The sequence below is a fragment of the Argentina silus genome (assembly GCF_951799395.1).
Source record: "Argentina silus genome assembly, chromosome: 21".
NCBI lineage: Eukaryota > Metazoa > Chordata > Actinopteri > Argentiniformes > Argentinidae > Argentina > Argentina silus.
Window position 1 is genome coordinate 5,192,413 of NC_139675.1, and position 21,048 is coordinate 5,213,460.

The 21,048-nt window shown below is 45.1% G+C and overlaps 2 protein-coding genes across 2 annotated transcripts; both read right to left on the reverse strand.

The window, feature by feature from the left end:
* Positions 1-329: 329 nt before the first annotated feature.
* On the reverse strand, positions 330-11,737 carry cpz (carboxypeptidase Z). The gene is made up of 14 exons (XM_083692617.1): positions 11,618-11,737; positions 10,997-11,032; positions 10,120-10,171; positions 9,418-9,740; positions 8,862-9,077; positions 8,384-8,619; positions 5,532-5,693; positions 4,885-5,043; positions 4,196-4,331; positions 3,692-3,831; positions 3,005-3,104; positions 2,627-2,772; positions 2,154-2,410; positions 330-492 (listed from the first exon to the last, which is right to left on the reverse strand). The coding sequence occupies exons 1-13, from the start codon at positions 11,706-11,708 to the stop codon at positions 2,207-2,209; spliced, it is 2,001 nt and encodes a 666-aa protein (XP_083548743.1). The 5' UTR covers positions 11,709-11,737; the 3' UTR covers positions 330-492; positions 2,154-2,206.
* A 1,006-nt stretch (positions 11,738-12,743) lies between these two features.
* LOC310820969 (G-protein coupled receptor 26-like) lies at positions 12,744-14,309 on the reverse strand (the record flags this gene model as incomplete). The annotated part of the gene is made up of 3 exons (XM_083692813.1): positions 12,744-12,990; positions 13,257-13,370; positions 13,624-14,309. 3 exons carry the CDS (start codon positions 14,307-14,309, stop codon positions 12,744-12,746), a joined length of 1,047 nt encoding a protein of 348 aa, XP_083548939.1.
* Positions 14,310-21,048: the final 6,739 nt, after the last annotated feature.

Below are 21,048 nucleotides of genomic sequence, written 5' to 3' on the forward strand. Positions count from 1 at the left end.
AGAGTCACACATGACCAGAAAACTATCGTCCTTTCGCATTCCTCAAAAGTATAAGCAATGTGGACCTAACATCTAAGACCAGACCTACAAACCACTGGGAAAGCATCATTTGATGATTGATTTTCATACGCATGTGTGGGCTTTATAAATAAAAGCAGTGACTTCCAAGTTTTGTCCGGTGGTAGTGGATGATAAAGTGACTTCGCATCCACTTATTGCCGCTGTCCATATTGCATTTCACATGTATCTGTCTTATCTCGTTCTAAATAGCTAAATTAACCTTATAGAAAACAGTATATGGTTGAGAAAAAACAACAACATAGCCAAAATATGACTTTTAATAGTCTCTGAGTGATATAAGAACATGTCGAGGTGCCCTATCCTTGGGCGTGAACGGCACGGGTGAACGGTGGCGTATGGCATTCATTTCATAGACTGTGGCGCCCTCTTGTGGTTATGGCGATGAATGTCACCATGACAGTAAAATCGTTTCTGAAAATACAATATACATGTGAAAAACATGTTATGCTTTGTTGGGCTTTTGATACAGATTGTTTATATTTGATTAATGGCTTCCACAAGCATTTCTGTATGTGAAGACAATTGCAAAAGATAGCTGGTTACCTACAAGTGAAGATACTATGACACTCAAACAAGCTACTGTGAAACTCAAACTCACTTACTCCATAGAAAGACCTAAAAGGTAGTCAGATATCCCCGAAAAATGGTATGATGGTTATTTCCCTGCCCTCATATTCTGAATACCAACACTTAGTAGCATGGGTTCATATACTAATAATAAAAATCCTTGATCTCACTCCTTTCATTTCCAACTGCCTTAATCAATTGAAAATAAAAAAAAGAATGAGCCATTTTCTCAGACACAGTTTAAACCTAATCCTCAAGGATCATTTAAAAAATATCTTCAATTGAAGGTGCTTTTAAATCTAGGATTAGGCTTAATCTGTGTCCAGGAAACCGTCCCTGGATGTCCCAAAAATGAATTATTAAAATGTAATGAGCAAAATTTTAGACACAGCCTATAAGTATGAATATCCAGAGTATCTTTAGACATGCTCATCCTTAAGGGAATACGGTAAGCAGCCGTCACCAGCTGCCTGTATGTTTGGGATTTGCCCCTAATCATAAAACACAGAATACGGAACACACTAGAGGTCTGGTGTGTGTCCTAAAGTCCACTAGGCATACAGCAAGACAGGGAGGGATATTATGCAGGAATTGTCTGTATCTTTCTATGAAGAGGTGCTAACAATACAAATGTTGTGGGTTCGATGCCCACTGGGACCACATATGCAAACATGTATGCACTCACTCACGAGTGAAAGTTGCTTTTGATAAAAGCATTGGGCAAATGGCATAGATAATAATAACTGCAACTGTAAAATGAGGGAGTCGGTCCAACAACATTATGTGCTTCTTCATATCTCCAAAACAAAAACCGTGATGCAGCTGCCCGAGAATTTCCATGTAATTAAATAAATTGTAGCAAAGAGAACACTGAGAGAAGCACAGAATTCCAAAAAGTTGACATCATAAAACCATCAGTAAATCAAACATTCCAAAAATGTAGAACACCAAATATGGACGCTGGTACAACCCATCACCAAATATTGCTTTGAATGTAGGAATGATCCATTCTACAAAATCCAGGGGTGGGGAACGACAGAAGCCGCACTGTGTGCAGGTTTTCGTTCCAGCCCAGCATTAACACACCTGATTCGACTGATCATCATCTCAAAAGTCTTTCCTCGATTCCTCACACCGTCACCTCGTGCCCAGTGGAGGAGGAGGTGTGAGGTTCCTTCTCTGCCAGAGCATTTTTAGGTAAGAGGACACAAGGAATCAAGGAAATACTTTTTGAGATTCTGCCATGACCTCAATCGACGTCAGTGTGTTGCTTAGTCCTGGGCTAGAACTAAAGCCTGCACACCACCGGTAGCATACCCGTGCATACGTTGCCCACCACCCCTGCACAACTCTGACACCTCGGTTTCCATTCTCTTCCATTCTGCCTCCCCCTTATGGATTAAAAATAACAGACTTAATGAATATGGTTGAAACTCTCTCCTGCCATGCTTGCACCAATCGAATGCTTTTTAAACACACAACGAGGAACGTGCATGAAACCCCACCTCTGTGTGAAGGGTGGAGAATCGGAACGTGTCCTAACTCTGGGGGGGAGGGGCTAATAGTTGCGTAGCAGCCAGGTGGGGGCGGAGATGCCTGATTGGGTGAAGTAGTTCCACCACCAGGGTTTCTCCTGGTGCTCCAACCCTCCTTCCCCCAGCTCCGTCTGGGTGTAGCGCTCAAACTGGTTGTAGGGGTCGAAGCGCTCGTACGTGTCCGTGGAGGGGAAGAGGTAGTCGTTTCTGTCGGGCTCGATAGGGACCTGGAGGAGGGGGGGGAGAGAAAGCGAGGTGGGGAGGAGAAGGAGTGGGAGGATGAGGAGGAGAGAGGGGTAAAATTAAGTAGGAGGTGGCAGCAGAGGACGAGGAGGAGGAAGAAGATGAAGAGGACAGGAGGCAGGCAAGGACGGAGAATGTAAACAATTGTTGGGAAATGCCAGCTTTATAGACAACCTTTTAAAAAATATATATTTTGATACCTTCTTGAGCACAAAGTCGACTCGTCCGGCTCTTTCCATGTTGACTGGCAGGCGGATCCTTTTGCTGACTCTGGAGTAGCCCTTGGCGGACGCTGTCAGGACGTGAGTCCCTGCGCTCAACAGCCTCCAGTAGTCACCATCCTCCGCTGGAGAGAGAGAAGGGGGCAGGGACGGGGGGAGGGGAGGGGAGGGGAGGGAGGGGATGGGGAGAGGGGGAGGAAGGGTAGAAGGGAAAGAAAGGAGACAGAGATACAGTGATATCCTCCCAAAGTAACTCACCCTCTACCAAACACTTGGCACTACCCACTGTTTACTCAGACGTCTTCAGACAAGTTTATACGTGGGAGCAAGAGCCGGCTGTTATGGCGGTTACAGTACCTGTGGTGACGTCATGCCTTATACCCCGGACGGCAATCGACGCTCCTTTGATCCCGTATCCATCCTCATCCTTCACAACTCCCTTTAACCCTCTGTGGACCTGGACAGGGACAGGGAATAACACGGATAGGGAATGACCGGGAATACCAGGGATTGGGAATAATGTATGGATATTAATAATACACAGAATATTAAAAAAATATTGTTCAAGCGAGCTCTGGTCAGGAAGGCAGTAAAACCTAGCTGCGTGTCCACTAAACGTGGTCCTCTGTGGCTCAGTTGGTAGAGCATGGCGCTAACAACACTTAGGTTGTGGGTTTGATTCCTGCTGGGACCATATATACTGAAATGTATGCACTCACTGCAATGTAAGTCGCTTTGGATAAAAGCGTCAGCTAAATGGCATGTATTATATATATATATAAACGCCTGTCTCCAGTAATAGCCTGGTGACTAATGACATTGAAGCAAATAAGCGCCTGTCTCTAATGAACTGTATACAAAAGCCGGGTCAAAATAAATAGTTTAACGGTGTGTATTCTCTGTTGATATTAGCAGATGATGAAGAGACGCATTTGATTCTGAGCGACCATGATTTGGTAATGTACCGTATGTAACATATTATCAATGACACAAAATGGCCGACGATCCCCGCCCGGTTGCTCAGTAATAAGAGGACAGACCCACCGACTCCATGAAACTGAGCAGGGCTTCCTTGTTCCGCAGCCATTCTGGGTAAAGCTCCTCCTCTGAGGGAAACTTTGTGCAGCCCAGCTCCACGGTGATCTCAAAGCAGTTGGTGTGGAGGTAGTTGAAGTCTGACATGCCTACAGGAAAGAAGGGGTTAACACAGGACCAGCTCCACAAGCAGAGACTGAATCAGACAGTGGAGAAAAGCCTGGATAGACCATTTTCAGTGAAGCTAAATCAAATCACAGAACTCTATAGTCCACCTCACAGAAGATGGAAATCACACACTGGCAGTAACCAGCATTAACAACGTGAATACTTATTTAACTTGTCTGCATCAACCAGGCAGGTTTTGAACCCACATGCTAAACCCAAGCACGTGCCATTAAACCAAGAGGCCATCCTCCAGGTTCAAGGGCCAATTCCCGAGTCTCAGGCAGGGACCAGGGCTATCAAACCACCTCCGCTCCATAGAGTCAGTCAGTAAGCACAGTAACTCACCCCCAGCAAAGCTGTACCATTGGGCACCGTTGATGATGCCCCCGGTCCTGTAGAAGGAGGCTCCACACCTCTCTGTGTTGTTGTCGGCCATGCTGGTGTGGGCGTCGGCGTAGGTCCGAGCCAGCTGCTTAAACGCCTGCACAGAGGAGGTCAGTTAGTAGTATTCATAGAGTTGTAACCACTAGAGGGCACACTCCCCTAAATGAACTGTGATTATATGGGGAGCGCCGTGTCGTCAACTTTCTTCACCTTCCGTGATTTGAGAGTGCGTAAATCAAATGTTGGTGATTCACTGCCACCTGCTGTGCTGGAGTGTTATGTCAACTCAGTTCCAGTGTCTCAGGTCAGTCTGTTACTGGCACCTGGCGTCATGCCCCTGAAAGCCATTTACAATGTGTCGTCTATCTATTTCTAGGGCACCAAAAGTAATGGCATGCAAAAGATTCTGTGTGCTTTATACCGTGTTTCGTAATGTGTATGTGCAATGGATTATATACAGCGAGACCAACTGCCCAAGTGTGAGACAAAAATGTTTTTTTTTTTCATCTGATCTGAATGTAAATTTGAACTATACAGATATATGACTATAGAAGGCACTGTCCCATTCATGACATATAATACATTTATATGTACAGTTCATTTAGGGGAGTGCGCCCTCTAGTGTGTATAAGTCCATGATCTGAACCTACCTGTTCATCAGGGGTGGGGGAGAACATCCTCTGCTCCTGGGGGTGTCTGGAGAAGTCAAAGGGGTAGGAGACCACCAGCTCCCCTCCGTGGAGGCTGGCTGACTGGACGAAGGGTAGGGAGCGGATCCACTTCATCACCGCATAGGTCTCTGGTGCCACCTGGGACAGAGAGGAAGGAGGCCTAGGGGTTAGAGAAGACTGGCAGTTGGAAGGTCGCTGGTTTGATTCCTGGGCCGAGCATTATAAAGAAGACATTGAGGGAGGTTGTAAATGCAATGGGGGGTGGGAGGGTAGCAGCAGATGGGAGGGTAAGGCATCCACTATTAAATAAGGGATATATTTAATATTTTCACTACGCATTGCATTATATTCTTATAATTTGGTTTCATTATTTGTATTTTATTGAGTTTAAATTGATTCTGTAGGAATCCTATTTATGTATCATATTTATTGTATTTGTGTATCCTATTTATTGTATTTGTGTATCCTATTTATTGTATTTGTGTATTGTATTTATTGTCTATTGCTCTGTATTTGCTTCGACCTAGACAACATAAAAAAGCAAAGCAATACAAATTTGGTCATAATCATAAGCCCTATAACAAAAACACAACAAACCAACAAAGTAGGAAAGCTGCGACCCATACCTTACCAAACCAGTAGGCGTCAGGGATGGGGATGTGGTCCATCCTGTAGCTCCTGATCCTACGGTTGCGGTAGAGGCCAGAGGTGAGGTCCGGAAAGTTCCGGTTCAGGTCGATGTTCTGGGCGTTGGTTCGACCACTCGTCCAAGTGTTTAGTGTGGGACCCTACAATAACGTTCCACATGACCACGAGGGATAGGGCGGTTACAGAGAGCAAAGGATTGTGGGTATCAGAAGGGATGTAATGGTGAAAGAGGCACGTGATTAGTGAGAGGTAAGTAAATGTATGTGATGGATGGATGGATGGACTGAGTGATGGAGAGGAAGTAACCATGATAAAATTAAGGTGAAGATATGAACGTGTGTGAAAGAGTAACTATCATTATTGATGAGGACAAACTAGACCATGTCCCATTTGTATATATCCATATATCCGTCAGCACTGCATTGATGGACAGGACAGGGAGCCCCTTAGCAGTGAGCAGAAAACAACTCCACAAGATTCAGCTAAAAACCCATTCCTTTGAAAGCAACCAAAAGCTGTAAATATGTAAATATTTACAGCAAAAATGCAAAATGTAAATATTTGTGGGAAAGTTATCTTGTGTATCTTGTGTTTACTGCTCATTTGAAATAGACGGACAGGTTAACCCAACGTGCTCCCCAGGTCGGAGACAGGAAGAGAAATGGGAGAGAGATGGTGAACATGGAGAGGGCACAACCTTATCAATCAATCAATCAATGGCCGATTGATTAAAACCTTTCTTATAACCCCAAGATGCCTTGAATGTCCTTCTGGAAATCTGGAAAGAGGTGTTTTGTTTAGTTTTTTCGAAATATGATGGTTTGCTTTAGTTTTAAAGCATCACTTCACCTGTCTTCTTGTTTTATTGGATGTGGATTTCCGTATTTTGCCATAATTTTACCAGCTTATCAACAGCTAGATGTAAGGACTGCCTATTAACAGACTGCCACATACCATCACTTATGCCTCAGGCCCATAACATTTGATATAAAACGATGCATTTTGATGGCCAGTTGAAACTACAGTTCATGTATATCAAATGTGTATCAGGATAGTGCTACAGGATAGTGCTACATGCGAAATTGAGTTTCTAATGTTTTTTCATAATAGTGAGGATTATGGAGTAATTCCTTACACTACCAGATGGTTGGTGAAGTAAACTGGCGTTCTCTCTCCCCAAAAAGTCATTTTTCAACGTTTTGCAACCTGTAGACATTTGTATATGAACCGTGTTCAACTGCTGTCAGTATGCAAAGGACAGTGACTGAGGTATTAGTGACGGTACGCAGCATTTTGATAGAAGGTTGTCCCACTGTTAAAATGTTTACTCTGTGTTCAGCTTATGTCGTTACGGTGACAGAACAGGCCCCAGAAATCCCTGGTTAGTTGACAACAAAGTGGCCAACAGCTTTCCCACAGCCAGCAGCCTTACATAAACTAGACTCTCTATTTTCAAAATTCGAATGTTTGAATCTGTTTAAAATTTTGAAAATAACAGTAGTTAGATCATTCAGAACCGTGTTTGGACCATGGAGTGGACCAGGTTTGGTCAAATCTACTATAGATATCCATGGAGCTGACGCCACGGCCACGCCCCTGACGCCACGGGACAACAAAGAGTTCTTCTCATCTGCCCCAATGTACAATAACCTATTGTTGTCTACCTCCGATTTCTGCTGTGATTGCTTTTCTTGTGTGTCAATAAACAGTTTAATATGCCTGTGGTGTTCATAACATTTTTATCGGTCATTGTTGCCCAACAACTGTGAAACCATTAAGAGGCACATAACTGCAAAATGCTGATAAACCGTAAAACTGCCTTTGAGTTTTACGTCACAGTTAGCCAGCTAGCATTTTGGTGTTGCACGCCAAGTACCTTTTAATGATTTTGCAGTTATTGGACAACAGTTAACAGTGATCTTCACGGGTCCACCTGAACCCCAAAACCTGAGAGCCGACCCAGGGCCCGAGATTTATCATGGGGGCGCTTTCTTGTCCCATCAAAGGGCCGTGTCTGCCCTCGTGAAACTCTATGACAACAGACTCACTGCACCGCTGATTGCACAGGGATACTGTCACTCACGCTCTCTCTGACAGTGGAGGGCGTGGCCTGAACCAGTAGGAGAGCACAGGTACGGTAGGCGGCAGACAGTTGAGGAAGGGCTTCGAAAGAGAGTACCGGTACTCCATCGCACACAACCCCAATAGGCTGGGATTGATTACTTCTTGCCCTTAATAACTGAACTAGGACCAGCTACGATGCTTCAAATCGTAATTTCAACCATGGGTGTATTTAGTTGTCATAATGTTGTGCAACAAACTAAATAATTTTTCCCGAAACAATTTCCACCTGTTTCCCTCAGTTACATGGCTATGCAGACTGTCTAATAGGTAAAAATCCGGTGTGGTATTCTCTGGTTAGGCTATCTACACTCCCTTGACAGACTTCTAGGCTCACTGTAACTGTCTAGGCTCACAACTAAATATATAGGTACCAAACGCTACGCCAGCAACATCAAATAATACACCCCGGACAGGAACAACAGAACAACTGCTCCAGCTGGCCCTAGACCTGCTATTAAGGACACTAAGCACCAACGCAGAGTAAAGAAGATAGAAGTTACCCCTAACCACTGATTCAGGATCAGAAATCTCCCTTCAACCCAAATGCATCATCTCCCGATATAGAGCTGGGTCCTCTGATCCTAAATCTGTCGTTAGAAGCCGGAAACCTCCACCTCGAGCCACCACACCACAGCCCCCTCTTCGGCGATTTCCCCCACCACGGAAGGGAGCGGATAATGACGGCTATATACTACCCAATATTTACTTCCGGGTTGTTGTAGTCCGGGTCATTGTTATCCTCTACCTCGGAGGCGGCCAGCTCGTAACCGTCGGGGTTCATGGAGGCCAGGATGTGGATGCGCGTGGTGTTGATCAGCGTCTGGATCCGCCGGTTCCCCAGGAGGTACTCGGAACACAGGTACTGGCTCATGTAGATCAGCAGCTGGCGCCCCAGGACCTCGTTACCGTGCATGTTGCCCACCAGCTTGATCTCCGGCTCCACTGGTAGGAGTGGGGGGTGGGGGGGGTAACATTAAAGGGGAGGAGGTGAGGCAGAGGTTGAGTCTGTTAATGTTCAAATTCACTGACATGGCCCTGTACTCGCTCTGGTACAGCCTGTACCCATAGATTCCCTAGGTACCTAGGTAGCCCAATCCAGCTCGTCACACACACACACACACACACACACACACACACACACACACACACACACACACACACACAACCAAAGTCTCCCCACTCACACAGCTCGTGCTGGCCAGGGTTGTTGGTGAATTCTATGACGAGCAGGTCTTTGCCGTCAGTGCTGCGTCCGATACTGTAGACGTGGGAGATGTGGGAGCATTTGGCAGCCGTCCTCTTCAGGATGCTGTACATCTGGGCGTTGGTGTGGTAGATGAACTGGATGATGGTGGAAGGCTCGTCCGGGGAGAGGCTGGCCAGGGCGATCTCCTGTCTGGCTGAGGGAGGGGAGAAGGGGGGGGGGAGGGGAGGGGGATATAGAAAGGAGAAGAGAGAGAGGGAAGAAGAAAGGGATTAGCTGGCTCTACAGCCTACTGTAGATAATAATGAGTTTCATTGACTTGGTTCATTTCAGGGCATAGATCACAGAATCGATCACAGGGCATAGATCACAGAATACCTCTTTAGCTCACCAAAAAAACAGGGATAGAATCCTCCATGACCCCTACCTACCTCTAAGCACCACCAAAGGTCATGTTTCTACACCAGCTACCCCATTCTGTAAAATAGCCCAAAAAACGACTGGACCCAACATTGACCCCTGACACCCACCCTTACCTTTATGGGCTGCTAGCGGGTCATAACAGCCTTCCAGGTCGCTGGTGAAGAAGCGGTCGCAGTCCAGGAAGTAGGGCCAAGCCATGTCGATACTCTTGAAGGTGTGGCCACACTCCTTCCTCACCGCCTCGCACGAGCTGCGGCACGGCCTCATTACGCGGTCGTCCCGGCAACGCGGCGCGAGCACGGAGCAGCCGAGCAGGCGGATGTCGGGGGAACACTCTCCGTTGAGGAGGCTGTCGATGACGCTCAGGAGGAGGTACTCAGCACCCGACTCCGCCTCCGTGCGCGTGCGGTGCCCCAGGATGTTGGGGAAGATGGTTCTGGAACGTCAATAAAAACCAAACTTTATTGGTACACTCTTTGAAAGAGAAGGTGCTACGCAAAACCATACAGGTTTCTTCGGAACCCTTTGTAGAACCCTTTTGGTGTAAAGTGCTGTTCAGTGACACTCTCCATTGATATTGCACACTGCAGTTTTTACGCCCTCTCCTGCTGCTATAGAACACCTTCTGTTATTGTTATTGTTTGTATTATCTTTTATTATCTTTTATGACATTTTATTGTTGATTGTTGTCGATTGCTGTCGCATTGTTGAAGAGCTGCTCTGCCCCAAGAATTTCGCTGCATTGTGTACTTGTATCCCATGTAATGATAAATAAACGTTGAACTTGAATTTGAACTTAAACTATGAGAACCCACCTGGAATAGTCCATGTCGTTGCAGTACCCCACGTTCACGTCTGTACAGGTGGCTGCAGGGAGGAGAGATAGAGGTACAGCATGTGAGCAAACTTTATCTTATCTCAAACGGGTTATCACCAGTATACTGAGCACAATTCTATCCAGAGTTCTGGAACCACCTTCTGTAAATGCATCATGAATAGATACTGTGCCCCGCGTAAGCAATGGGAGAGTGAAGCATTTTCAACCTGTAGACATTTGTATATGAACCGTGTTCAACTGCTGTCAGTATGCAAAGGACAGTGACTGAGGTATTAGTGACGGTACGCAGCATTTTGATAGAAGGTTGTCCCACTGTTAAAATGTTTACTCTGTGTTCTGCTCATGTCATTACGATGACAGAACAGGCCCCAGAAAACCTTTAAATAATAATAAAAACTTGATCACAAAAATATGTCATCAAAGACAGAAGTGAGCTTCCATTTCGACCCCTATCTGCTCTCTTTGACTCTATGTGCTATGTGGAGGCTTGTTGCATCTTGCTATGACTGTTGGTATTTGAAACAGTTCTGTGCTGCTAGCTGTGCTTGCCTGAAGCTGAGGCCATGACCCTTGATAGTTGATCTAAGGATACAGAGGTAGCAGAGGTGAGGCCAAACCATTACTCTGACAGGTAGGGGTCTCTCACTTGACTACAAACTACACTGGTATAAGAATGCTATTTGTATGAGAGTGATTTGTTAAGAGAGTATTAAGAGCATGGGTTGGTTCTAAATGTACTATTTCCTAATCAACGTATCTGCAAGTATGCCACATGTACAACCATGTACTGTACAGTAGAACAATATATTGCTATCTATATTTACATTTCCTTTAAAAGCTAGGAAATCACCTACGTTTTTCCTCCTCGGGTGGGCTGTTGCTGCATCTTCCTGTAAAATACAAAACACATGACAATGGGTCTGTTGTCAAAGACCAACCTGAAGATGTAGTGCAGTAAAAGCCTACGTTATGGGCTACAACGCATTGTATGTTAACAATGTGCCGCTAGAAGGCAGCAGTGTCAATGATAAAACATCCACACTGGTGAGAGATCGTCAAGGCACAGGCAAAAGCATCTGTGAGATTTACTGAATAACTGTCTTACCTTGAGAACTTTTAATAAACTTGTATGCACCTTTACGTACATATCTGGGGGTAAGACAGTTTATAACACCACTGTCATGATCTATCACGTATCTGTGTCAGCAAAATAAGCAATGTGGTATCCCAATGTCAAACATTATTATCTAAAGCAAAATGTTTGTGACATTGATTACAATAGAAGCTACAGAGCTTCTGATGCGATTCGTCATTGTGAATGGACGTGTTATATCCATTGTGTAGGCCTATCCAAAAATATCTCCAAACACAGTTACAGTTGAACTTGAGGAAGACAATCTGCTTTTACACAAAGACATGATGACATCATTGTAAATGTAAATCAGGCACACAAAACAAGAAATCAGGAACTTTACCCAACAGCTCGTCTCCCAGCTCACAATAGCTCGGCGGGGCGCACCAACATGTCGCCAAAATATGAAAAAGCACTACAGCTGCAAAACACATTTTGTATTCCGCGTCCACAGTGATGTGGCAGGCTTTTGTGGGGAGCAATGCTACTCAGTCTCTGGCAATTACCACCCACGGAAACGTTCTTTCTTTGTCCCTGTGGTGCATCCCTGGAGCAAAAAAAGTGCCGTCAGAATGGCGCGTATTACAAGCCGCCGATCATATTACACTACAGGAGCGAGCCAAGCCTTGTTGGCGGAGAGTACGAGGGGGGTGGACGTGGCCTGCTTGTGTGTGCAAGTATCGCAAATTTATTTAATCAGTGAACGTGCACTTGCGTGCGTCTTGAGTGCAGTAATTGATACTTTGTTGGTTGTGTAGCTGGTCTTTATAGAATTGCCTGTCTCTGTACCTTGGCATCATCCTTTGCTAAACAAAACAAAAAACTGGCTTAGATCCACTAAAGGCATAAGAGGTCCATTGTAGCCTACCTATAATGAGACACATGATGCAGTGATAAAACTTTTTTTTTTAATGACACGAAAACAAAACATACAAATACACGTTTTTCCAGTGTGTTGATGAGTTTACCATGTTGCGGAGTGAAATAGTTAGTCTTTTTTCACCTTTTTCACAAACTGAAATTTTGGTTAACCAAGAACTGTGCAACTTTCCAAATTTCATTCAGTACAATCTGCTTGAAATTGAGCCCCCCGTACAATGTCAATCTGCAGTTCAGTATTACTTCTTCTTGTGCATATTTTGCAGTGGTTCATTGTATTGGCATTACTGTATAGCTATGTGTCCACACTAGACCCTAATTCACACTACAGAGCGAAATCGATCTGAGCCAAGACGAGCTGTAGTGGGCTGGCCTGGTTACGCATCCATCATGGTTGCTGAAACAGTGCATGAAAGGACAATGTGAATAAAAAAATATCAGAGCCAGCACAGTATGGTTCAGGTCGGCCCTGTAGTGGGTAAAGCCCTCAGTCTAGAAGTCCAGCTTAATGGCACCGCAGGTAGTGCGCTTTCCCGACAGGGGTCAGTACAGTTCTATCTCTCGTCCCTAACCTCGTCTCTACCGCTTCATTAGCTTATTCTCTGGATGCTGCCGCCGTTGTCCGGGGTGTCAAACGTGCTGCTCATGCTGTAGCGGGAGGACGGATAACGGCCCCTCCTCAGTATCCGGTTGGTGATGTTGACAAGTACTTTCCGGTACTGCTGCCGCAGCAGCGAGTAGACGAACGGGTCGCTGGCGGCCTTGCTGTAGGACAGGCACTTGGTCACCATGCCCCAGTAGCGGTCGACACGCACGTGCGGCAGGAGCTCTGTCAACCTGTGGATTTGGAACGGAGATTTGTAACAACGTTTCAACCAATAAAAATGAATACCCTTAAATCCAGAAATCCATCTATATGAGTTTGAGTTGATTTAAATTAATTATTCTGCCCTTTTATTCTGCCCTTACATAAGTCTGAGCACGTTCCTGATCTCTGTAATGATGGAATATTCCTGCCATCAGAAAAAGGTCTATCTATCTATCCATGTATGTCAAGTTAACATAATAGGCCTGTATCAAGAGCAATAGTACACAGTACATACCTTGTTATGATGTGGGGTGCGAAGCAGAGGACAAAGGAACCGATGAAGATGCATATTTTCTTGGTCGCGCGTTGCCCCCTCCTCCTCTGTTCCAGGAGACACCTCTGTTTCACACTGTAAAACATTCAACAATCAGACACACACACAGGCAGGCAGACAGAGACAGACAGACAGACAGACACAGACACACACACACACACAGACAGACACACACACACACACACACACACACACACACACACACACCGAGAGGGGGGGGGGGATAAAGAGAGGGAGAGGAATAAGAAGGAAAGAGTTAGAAACTTGATATTGATGATAACGATTAAATCATAGACCCATATATTTTTGGCCTAACATGTTTTAATACCTTGGGTGCATATCAACAAGCAGCAGGAGAGTCTGCACCGTGAAGACGTCGATCCTCTTGCAGTGAAAGCGGGCCACTTTTAGAACTTTGTGATAACTAACGCACAAGATGAAGAGACAGACCGCAAAACCTGTGGCGTGGAGCACAACGGTGAAAGCGGCAAACGAGGCAAATTTCTCCATGTCTCTGCCGCTCTCACCGCCATTCAGGTGTATGGTGCACGACGCATATGTCTCGCTGTAGCCTCCCCACGACATTAGCAGCGCGGTGAGGGAGAAGGTGATGGAGTGTAGCCAGGAGTACCCCAATAAGATGAAAGCGTTTCTGTAGCGCATTTTGCTTGAGTAACTCAGCGGGAAAACCACCGCTATCCACCTGTCGATGCTCAGCGCCGCCATGCTCAGCATCGTGTTTGTGGTGAGAAAAGTGTCCGCAAAGCTGACGGCTTGGCAGAAAAAGTCCCCGAACGGCTTTTCGCTTTTCGCGACCCCGAGAAAAGTGGCTGGCATGTTTAACATGGCGATAAGGATATTGGAGAAGGAAAGGTTGAGGACGAAAATTCCTGGCACCTGGGCGCGAATCTCGGCGCTTTGGGTGAAACATAGCAACACCAACAAGTTAGAGAACAACGAGACAAGGGCAATCACAACGATAAAGATTTCCAACAGGAATTCCGCAATGTTCATCTCTCGAATTGAAATTACCAACAGTTTTTCCATGGTCGTTTAGAAGGTTTCTCCATGGTCTCCTTTTGCGCGCCGCTGGGTCGCTAACAACAAAGTTCACCGATTGTAATTTGGTCCTCTAACAATCGAAACTCCGGTAAATCGCGGTGATAGAGAGAGCTGTCCAGTGTGCTGAAAAGGGGAGAGTCCGTAATGGTACGTTTTCGCGCTGGAACCTTTACGCACCATTTAGACTGCAGGAATACTCCACAATGAACGTGAGTTCTGTTTTTGACACGTCATGTTGGGTTCAGGTTTTTCTCCTGCATCCCACCGCTCTTCCAGACACTAGAATGAATTGCTGATTTAATGATGACCTCACCTTCCGAAGATTTTGCCTTTCCTTACAATGATTATGCGCAAAGGGCAGCCTCCCTCCTCGCGCGTCGAACTCCGTGCAGTGTACGTGCGCTCGGTATTTCACATGTGACGTCTGAGCAATACGCACGCACTTAATGCCAAGGGAAAACATCTCACACTTTGCATTTATACAGCGAATGCATTTTACACACCCCTATTACACACCCCTATTTTCATGCTATGGTCATAATATGTTGTGTGGGGGCGCTTCGTGGCGTAGCACATGTACTCGCAAGGTTCCTGGTTCGACCCTCGACATATCTTGCATGTCATTCCTCCTCTCTCTCACCCATCCTTCCTGTCAATCTCTACTGTTTCTATCCCAATAAAGCAGAAATGCCCTAAAAACATATTTTTTTTAAAAATAACATGTTGTGTGAAAGTCTCACTATTAATTCACTGCATCTGTGTAAAAGTTCAAAGAGGACCTCAGTGAGAATGTCATACATATTTCGCCTCAATTGTTTACCAGCCCCCAATACTAGACCAGATCTGGCCAGACCCCAATACTGAAAACATTTAAAAAGCCAGTCTTTTAAACAGTAATACCTTTTTTTCATACTCATATATAACAACAGATTTTACAATGTATTTAATTGTGTTTAAGACAATGGGAGAGAATGGGGCCCAAAATGGGGTCCAAGATTTCACATGCTCCGAATCTTTACAATCACTTGTAAACTATGTTCATGACACAGGCAGTGACGTGTCAGGTTGTACATGCAAAAAGTTAATCCTATTCAAGACTGTATTTTTGTCACCTCCCATAGGCTGAGTTGGGCGAACTGGGCCTTTTTTGGCCTGAACCAATAACATTTGTAATTATTTGAATACCAAATGAATACTAGACACCAAATAAAATGGTTGGGAGTTGTTGGGGACATTTTTGAGTCAAGAAAAATTGGAAGCTTAGAATATCTATACTTTTTTTTTTACACCCTCTAAAGTAGGTTACCATCTGGGGTCGGGCCCGACCCCAGATGGTAGTGTGAGAGTTTTAAAAACAGACACTTTGACTCAACTCATCAGCTTTTCTAGGAATAACATCATCACATAATGACAACACTATCAGTACATTGTGCAAATGATGTCATAATGTATGGTCGTCGACCCATGGTTACGTTGGAATCCCCCAGAACGTATTAATTTGGAGACAATGTTGCTATTATGTCACAATTGATGGTCGTTCATCGGTTCTATGGCTCAATGTGTGTTAGCCCATGGTGCAGCTGAGTGCCCTCGACCATCCCAGCCGACCACCCTGGATATAGCGCACCCTTGAGTGTGTTATTGCTTTTATACGTTCACAATGTTGTCAATAACGTATCAGTAAACTTTACACAAAGACTCAGGCTTTTATTTTCTATATATACAAACACTGAGATTACCATCTAGGAGTTGTGTAGGGTGCATATTGAAACAACCCTGTTAACTTAGGAACACTGCTAGGAAGGTCATCTTAGTTAGTACAATGGGTTGTGCTCTTGCTTTAGGGGATGGGAGGCCCGGGTTCATGTTCATGTCCAGTAGAGTTGTCTGCTCCAACCCCTGTTCACTACAATATCCTATTCCAGCACACTGCTGCTAACGTACATGATCCAAGTAACAGGGTCTTAAAAGATAATAAGCCAAGCTGATGAGTTAGCCTAAACAGGGAATATGTCTGTATTCACATTATACTTAAGTCTATCAGTAGCATCTGTCTAAAAAAAGGTTATCAAGTGTAAATAGTGATCACTCATTTTTGGTAAATATTGCTTTAGGCTATTCTTCTGAAAGCAGTCCACTATAAGGTCTATTACCTCTCTGGAGAGTAAGTGTTAGGATGGTTGTGAGAAGGTGTGAATCCTAAACAACAGCCCAGTGCTGAGTGTCGCCTATGTTGTCTGAAGTACAGTAGCCCAATTAAGTCGCAAGCCCTGGCAAGCCAGTACCACGTCACCTTGCGTCTAAGGCAGCTATCCGAAATACAATAAGTAATGTCTGGGATTTCTTCATGGATAGTTATGACTTACGTGTGAGTGCCAGCTTGACTCCCAGCTTGCCTTCAGAAGATAAAAATAGCTAGCAAGCAAGATCTGGCAGGTAAGACCAAATAATTTAAGTGTATGGTATTCACAGTAGGCCGAGCTGTGTCAATGATGTTTTGATGAAGGCAGACAGAGCTATGGTTTTACTATCTGCAACGTATAATGGATTTGGCTGTTGAGATTGAGATTTAACTTTTCATGACCATGGTGCTTTAGGAATGTTGACTGATTAGCTTACTGCATCTGTCCACACTGTAGCTACTTTACGTGTCATCAGGTCTGCATTTTACATGGATTACCTGGTATGAAACTGCAATACACAACACATTGCACAGGCTCCATTGTTACTGGCTGCAGCGTCCATCAAGTTGTGTGTTTTTGGGAAGCAGGGTGTAATATCGTTCCTTAATTAGCTAGCAATGAATTACAATCTCACATCAATATAGTCAGCTGACTATTACACTGGTTTTATCACCAGGCTAGCGTGTGTCTCTATAATTTATTTAAGAGTCAAAAAATGTACGTTCAATTCCAAATTGCCCCTTTAAATCGTTATCTTCAAAATTAAATTTCATGTTAGCTCTCTGCTCTAGACACTCATAATAGATTGATGAGAACAGCTACCAAAATAGCGTAATCAAATCTGAATTTCAAATGAACGAAATTGCTCTTGGGTTGTTCTACCGCAGGGACCCACTGGGACAGGTCCCCACAAAGTGAATGTTAGATTGATAAGTTATTGAATTATGTGGCTGTGCAATGTCTTACACATCGAGAGAGAGAGAGAGAGAGAGAGAGAGAGAGAGAGAGAGAGGGACACACACACACACACGCACGCACACACACACACACACAATTTCAACACGCTACTAAATGTCCTGATAATTTGAAGAGGCAGAGAGAAACCAGATTTGGAGGAAATGGAGACAAAGAAGAGGAAAGAGATGAGAGATGCTGCAGGGCCACTGATGCTGCAGGGCCACTGATGCTGCAGGGCCACTGATGCTGCAGGGCCACTGATGCTGTAGGGCCACTGATGCTGCAGGGCCACTGATGCTGTAGGGCCACTGATGCTGCAGGGCCACTGATGCTGTAGGGCCACTGATGCTGCAGGGCCACTGATGCTGCAGGGCCACTGATGCTGCAGGGCCACTGATGCTGCAGGGACACTGTTGCTGTGGAGCGGTGTGCTCAGTGACTCTGTCACTCAGTGACTCAGCGCAGTCTGACCACACGAGACTGTCCCCCCCTGATCCCTTTTGGGGGGGCCTCCTGTCTGGTTGAGGGGAAAAGGTCTGGTGTGTCATCCAAACAGGAGCTGACAGGAGCTCTGACCTTGAACATCCCAGTATGTGTGTGTGTGTGTGTGTGTGCGCGCGTGTGTGTGTGTGTGTGTGTGTGTGTGTGTGTGTGTGCGACACAGTCTCCAAGCAAAACGTGTAGGCAGAGACAATAGTAAAAGGCCACCATCACATGCACATTAAAAAATAAAATGAACACCACGTTAGTACAACTACACAGAACTTTGACTGAGGTGGCTTTTAGGCAGTTTTAGGCGTTGACTTTGTGGTTCGGGTCAGGGGTAAGTTGTCAGGGGAGGGCATTAGCAAACTAAAAGCACTTTGTCAAAATTGCCTCAAAGCTCAATGGAGTGTGTGCGTGTGCGCATGTTTACGCATGCGTGTTTTGTTTATTGAGTGGTTTTAATAGTTATTTCTATTGTCCTCAAACATTCAGGTGTTCATTTATTAACCAGTTCTTAGAAGGTCACTTGGAAACACCACAGCAGGGTACGGTAAAATGCTGACAATGTGATGTCCCGAAGCAGGGGAGGGAAATCTCTTCGGTTCAGAGAAAGAGAGGGGGGAAAAACACCCTGCAGCAAAAAAAGGAACTCTCTTAGTGTTCACGTGTTTCCCAGGACTCAAGAGGACATTACGCAAGCAGAGTGCGGATGGCAGAAGCACTTAAGAAGTCTGTCAGCAGGCGAAGGGTACGGCTACCCCTCGAGCCTGTGTGTGTGTGTGTGTGTGTGTGTCTGTGTGTGTGTGTGTGTCTGTGTGTGTGTGTGTGTGTGTGTGTGTGTGTCTGTGTGTGTGTGTGTGTGTGTGTGTGTGTGTGTCTGTGTGTGTGTGTGTGTGTGTGTGTGTGTGTGTGTGTGTGTGTGTGTGCGTGTGTGTGTGTGTGTCCTGTGCACAGCTCCGAACACCGAGTGGTTACATTATATAACACACAAACACACACACACACACCATCAGTCCCGTGATCCTATGTGTGGAATTCCTCCTCACTGTACGTATTTTTCTTCTCTTTCTTTCCCTCTCCCTTTCTTCTCACTCTTCTCATATTTATCGTTGTGTTACAGTAAGAAAAAAAACCCTGACCAAAATGACGTTATATAACTGTTGTGAGAGTATTGTTTTTGAAAGTTTTGTAAACGTCTTAATGCAAACGTTGGAATTCTGTAGCTGTTGCAATGTTGGATTGACTTTGTTATTTGATGGTTGTTGTTCAGCCACATGTTGGTTGGAAATACCAGTTTATTAGACGTTGTAATGTCATGGTAATTTTTCAACATTGACTTAAGGTTGTCAATGCTCATCATCTAACGTTATTACACAATTGTATAATTGGTTAAAGTTGTCCATTGGTTGACAATGAAGGTTTTCTTAACATTGGCTGTTGAACGTCAGCATTAGAGAAAGATCACTGAATTAGATCGATACCATGCAAAAAACAACGAACTGGTTGTGTCTAGTCAGGACCTAAGGATCATTAGAATATCACAATTCGTATTTTAAAGAGCTTACATATTGAATATAACATATAAACAGACGTCATTGGTGTAACCCGTGGTCAAATGTGTCGTGCCAGTATAGTGCAACATGTAAAACAGAACACATCCGTCGGCTCTATGCTCCACCGTGCAAACCACATTCAAAACAAACATTGATTTTGTCTCCAATTGTTCCAACTGTCTGTAATCAGGGTGAATTTGTCTGTCTCCCTGCACGTGGATATCGTGCCCCTTATTAATCAGACACACATTTTGTGTGTGTGTGGGTGTGTGTGCGTGCGTGTGTGCGTGCGTGCGTGTGTTTGTGTGTGTTTTGCAGTCATGAGGAAGTTAATCTTGGGCGTCATAACTCGTGTGTGACAGGTTTAAAACGGTGGCTTGTTTTTCCCAGCAATCAATTCCCAGCAACAAGGAGCATGCACAAAGTCTACAAACACCCTTGCCAGCCTGGCTATGTTGAACCAGCTAATAATGCCATCGCTCAATAAACAAACTACTGTTTACATACCTTTATCTGCCAATCTGTGTGTGTGTGTGTGTGTGTGTATGTGGGTGTGTGGGTGTGTGGGTGTGTGGGTGGGTGTGTGGGTGTGTGTGTGGTGCCTGCGCCTGTGTGCTGTCCATGTGTATGTGTGTGTTATCGGTAAAGGCAAAGACAAACCTGACACTTGTCTCAAGTCGTGACCGAGATCTATCTTATTGGCACGACCTAGATCTATCTTATTGGCACGACCTAGATCTATCTTATTGGCACGACCTAGATCTATCTTATTGGCACAGGTGTTGATAGAGGGTCAGTCTGTACAGGTGTTGATGAAATCCCCTGGACCCCTGGACCCCTGGACTATACCAAATGCCTGCTCCACACTAGAATAAAGGTGTGGAGAGAAGGGATTGAGAGAAAGACGGAGAGTGCAGAGAGAGGGGGATGGAGAGTGGTGTCTGCAGAAGAGTGTGTGCAGATTGAGCACATTATAGTCACCAAGACAGCTGGAATCTTAGCATTTGTGTGTGTGTGTGTGTGTGTGTGTGTGTGTGTGTGTGTGTGTGTGTGTGCATTGCTTTCTCCATGTTAGTCTCTCTCTCTCTCTCTCTCTCCCCCCCCTCTCTCTCTCAGTGTGAGTGTGGGATGTGGATGTATAAATAGGTCTTTGCCCTGTGAGCCAGAGGGCACCCCCACATCTGCCAGGCAACACTAACTCACATAGACACTCACATTTTTGTTTACACACATACACACGAACACATGAACACACACACATGCACACACGCACACACACACATGCACACACGCACACAAGCACGCACACACGCACACACACACACACACACAATTTCGCTGACACACACTTTAGCACCGTCTTGCACTTAACGTACAGCATACATCACAAACATAATCACACATGCTGACGAGGTAGCGTGTGAAGGGTGGGGCAACACAGGTCAAAGGTCGTCTAAAGAGTTTGAGTTTACAGAAAGTAAATAATGTCCCAGACATAGAAGCTGGGTCGTA

Coding starts and splice junctions, on each gene's coding strand:
- cpz (XM_083692617.1), bottom strand. CDS start 11,708: ATGTGTTTTGCAGCTGTAGTGCTTTTTCATATTTTGGCGACATGTTGG. Junction 9,078..9,417: donor CCCGCTAGCAGCCCATAAAG/GTAAGGGTGGGT, acceptor CCCCTCCCTCAG/CCAGACAGGAGATCGCCCTG. Junction 2,411..2,626: donor TCGACTTTGTGCTCAAGAAG/GTATCAAAATAT, acceptor CCCCTCCTCCAG/GTCCCTATCGAGCCCGACAG.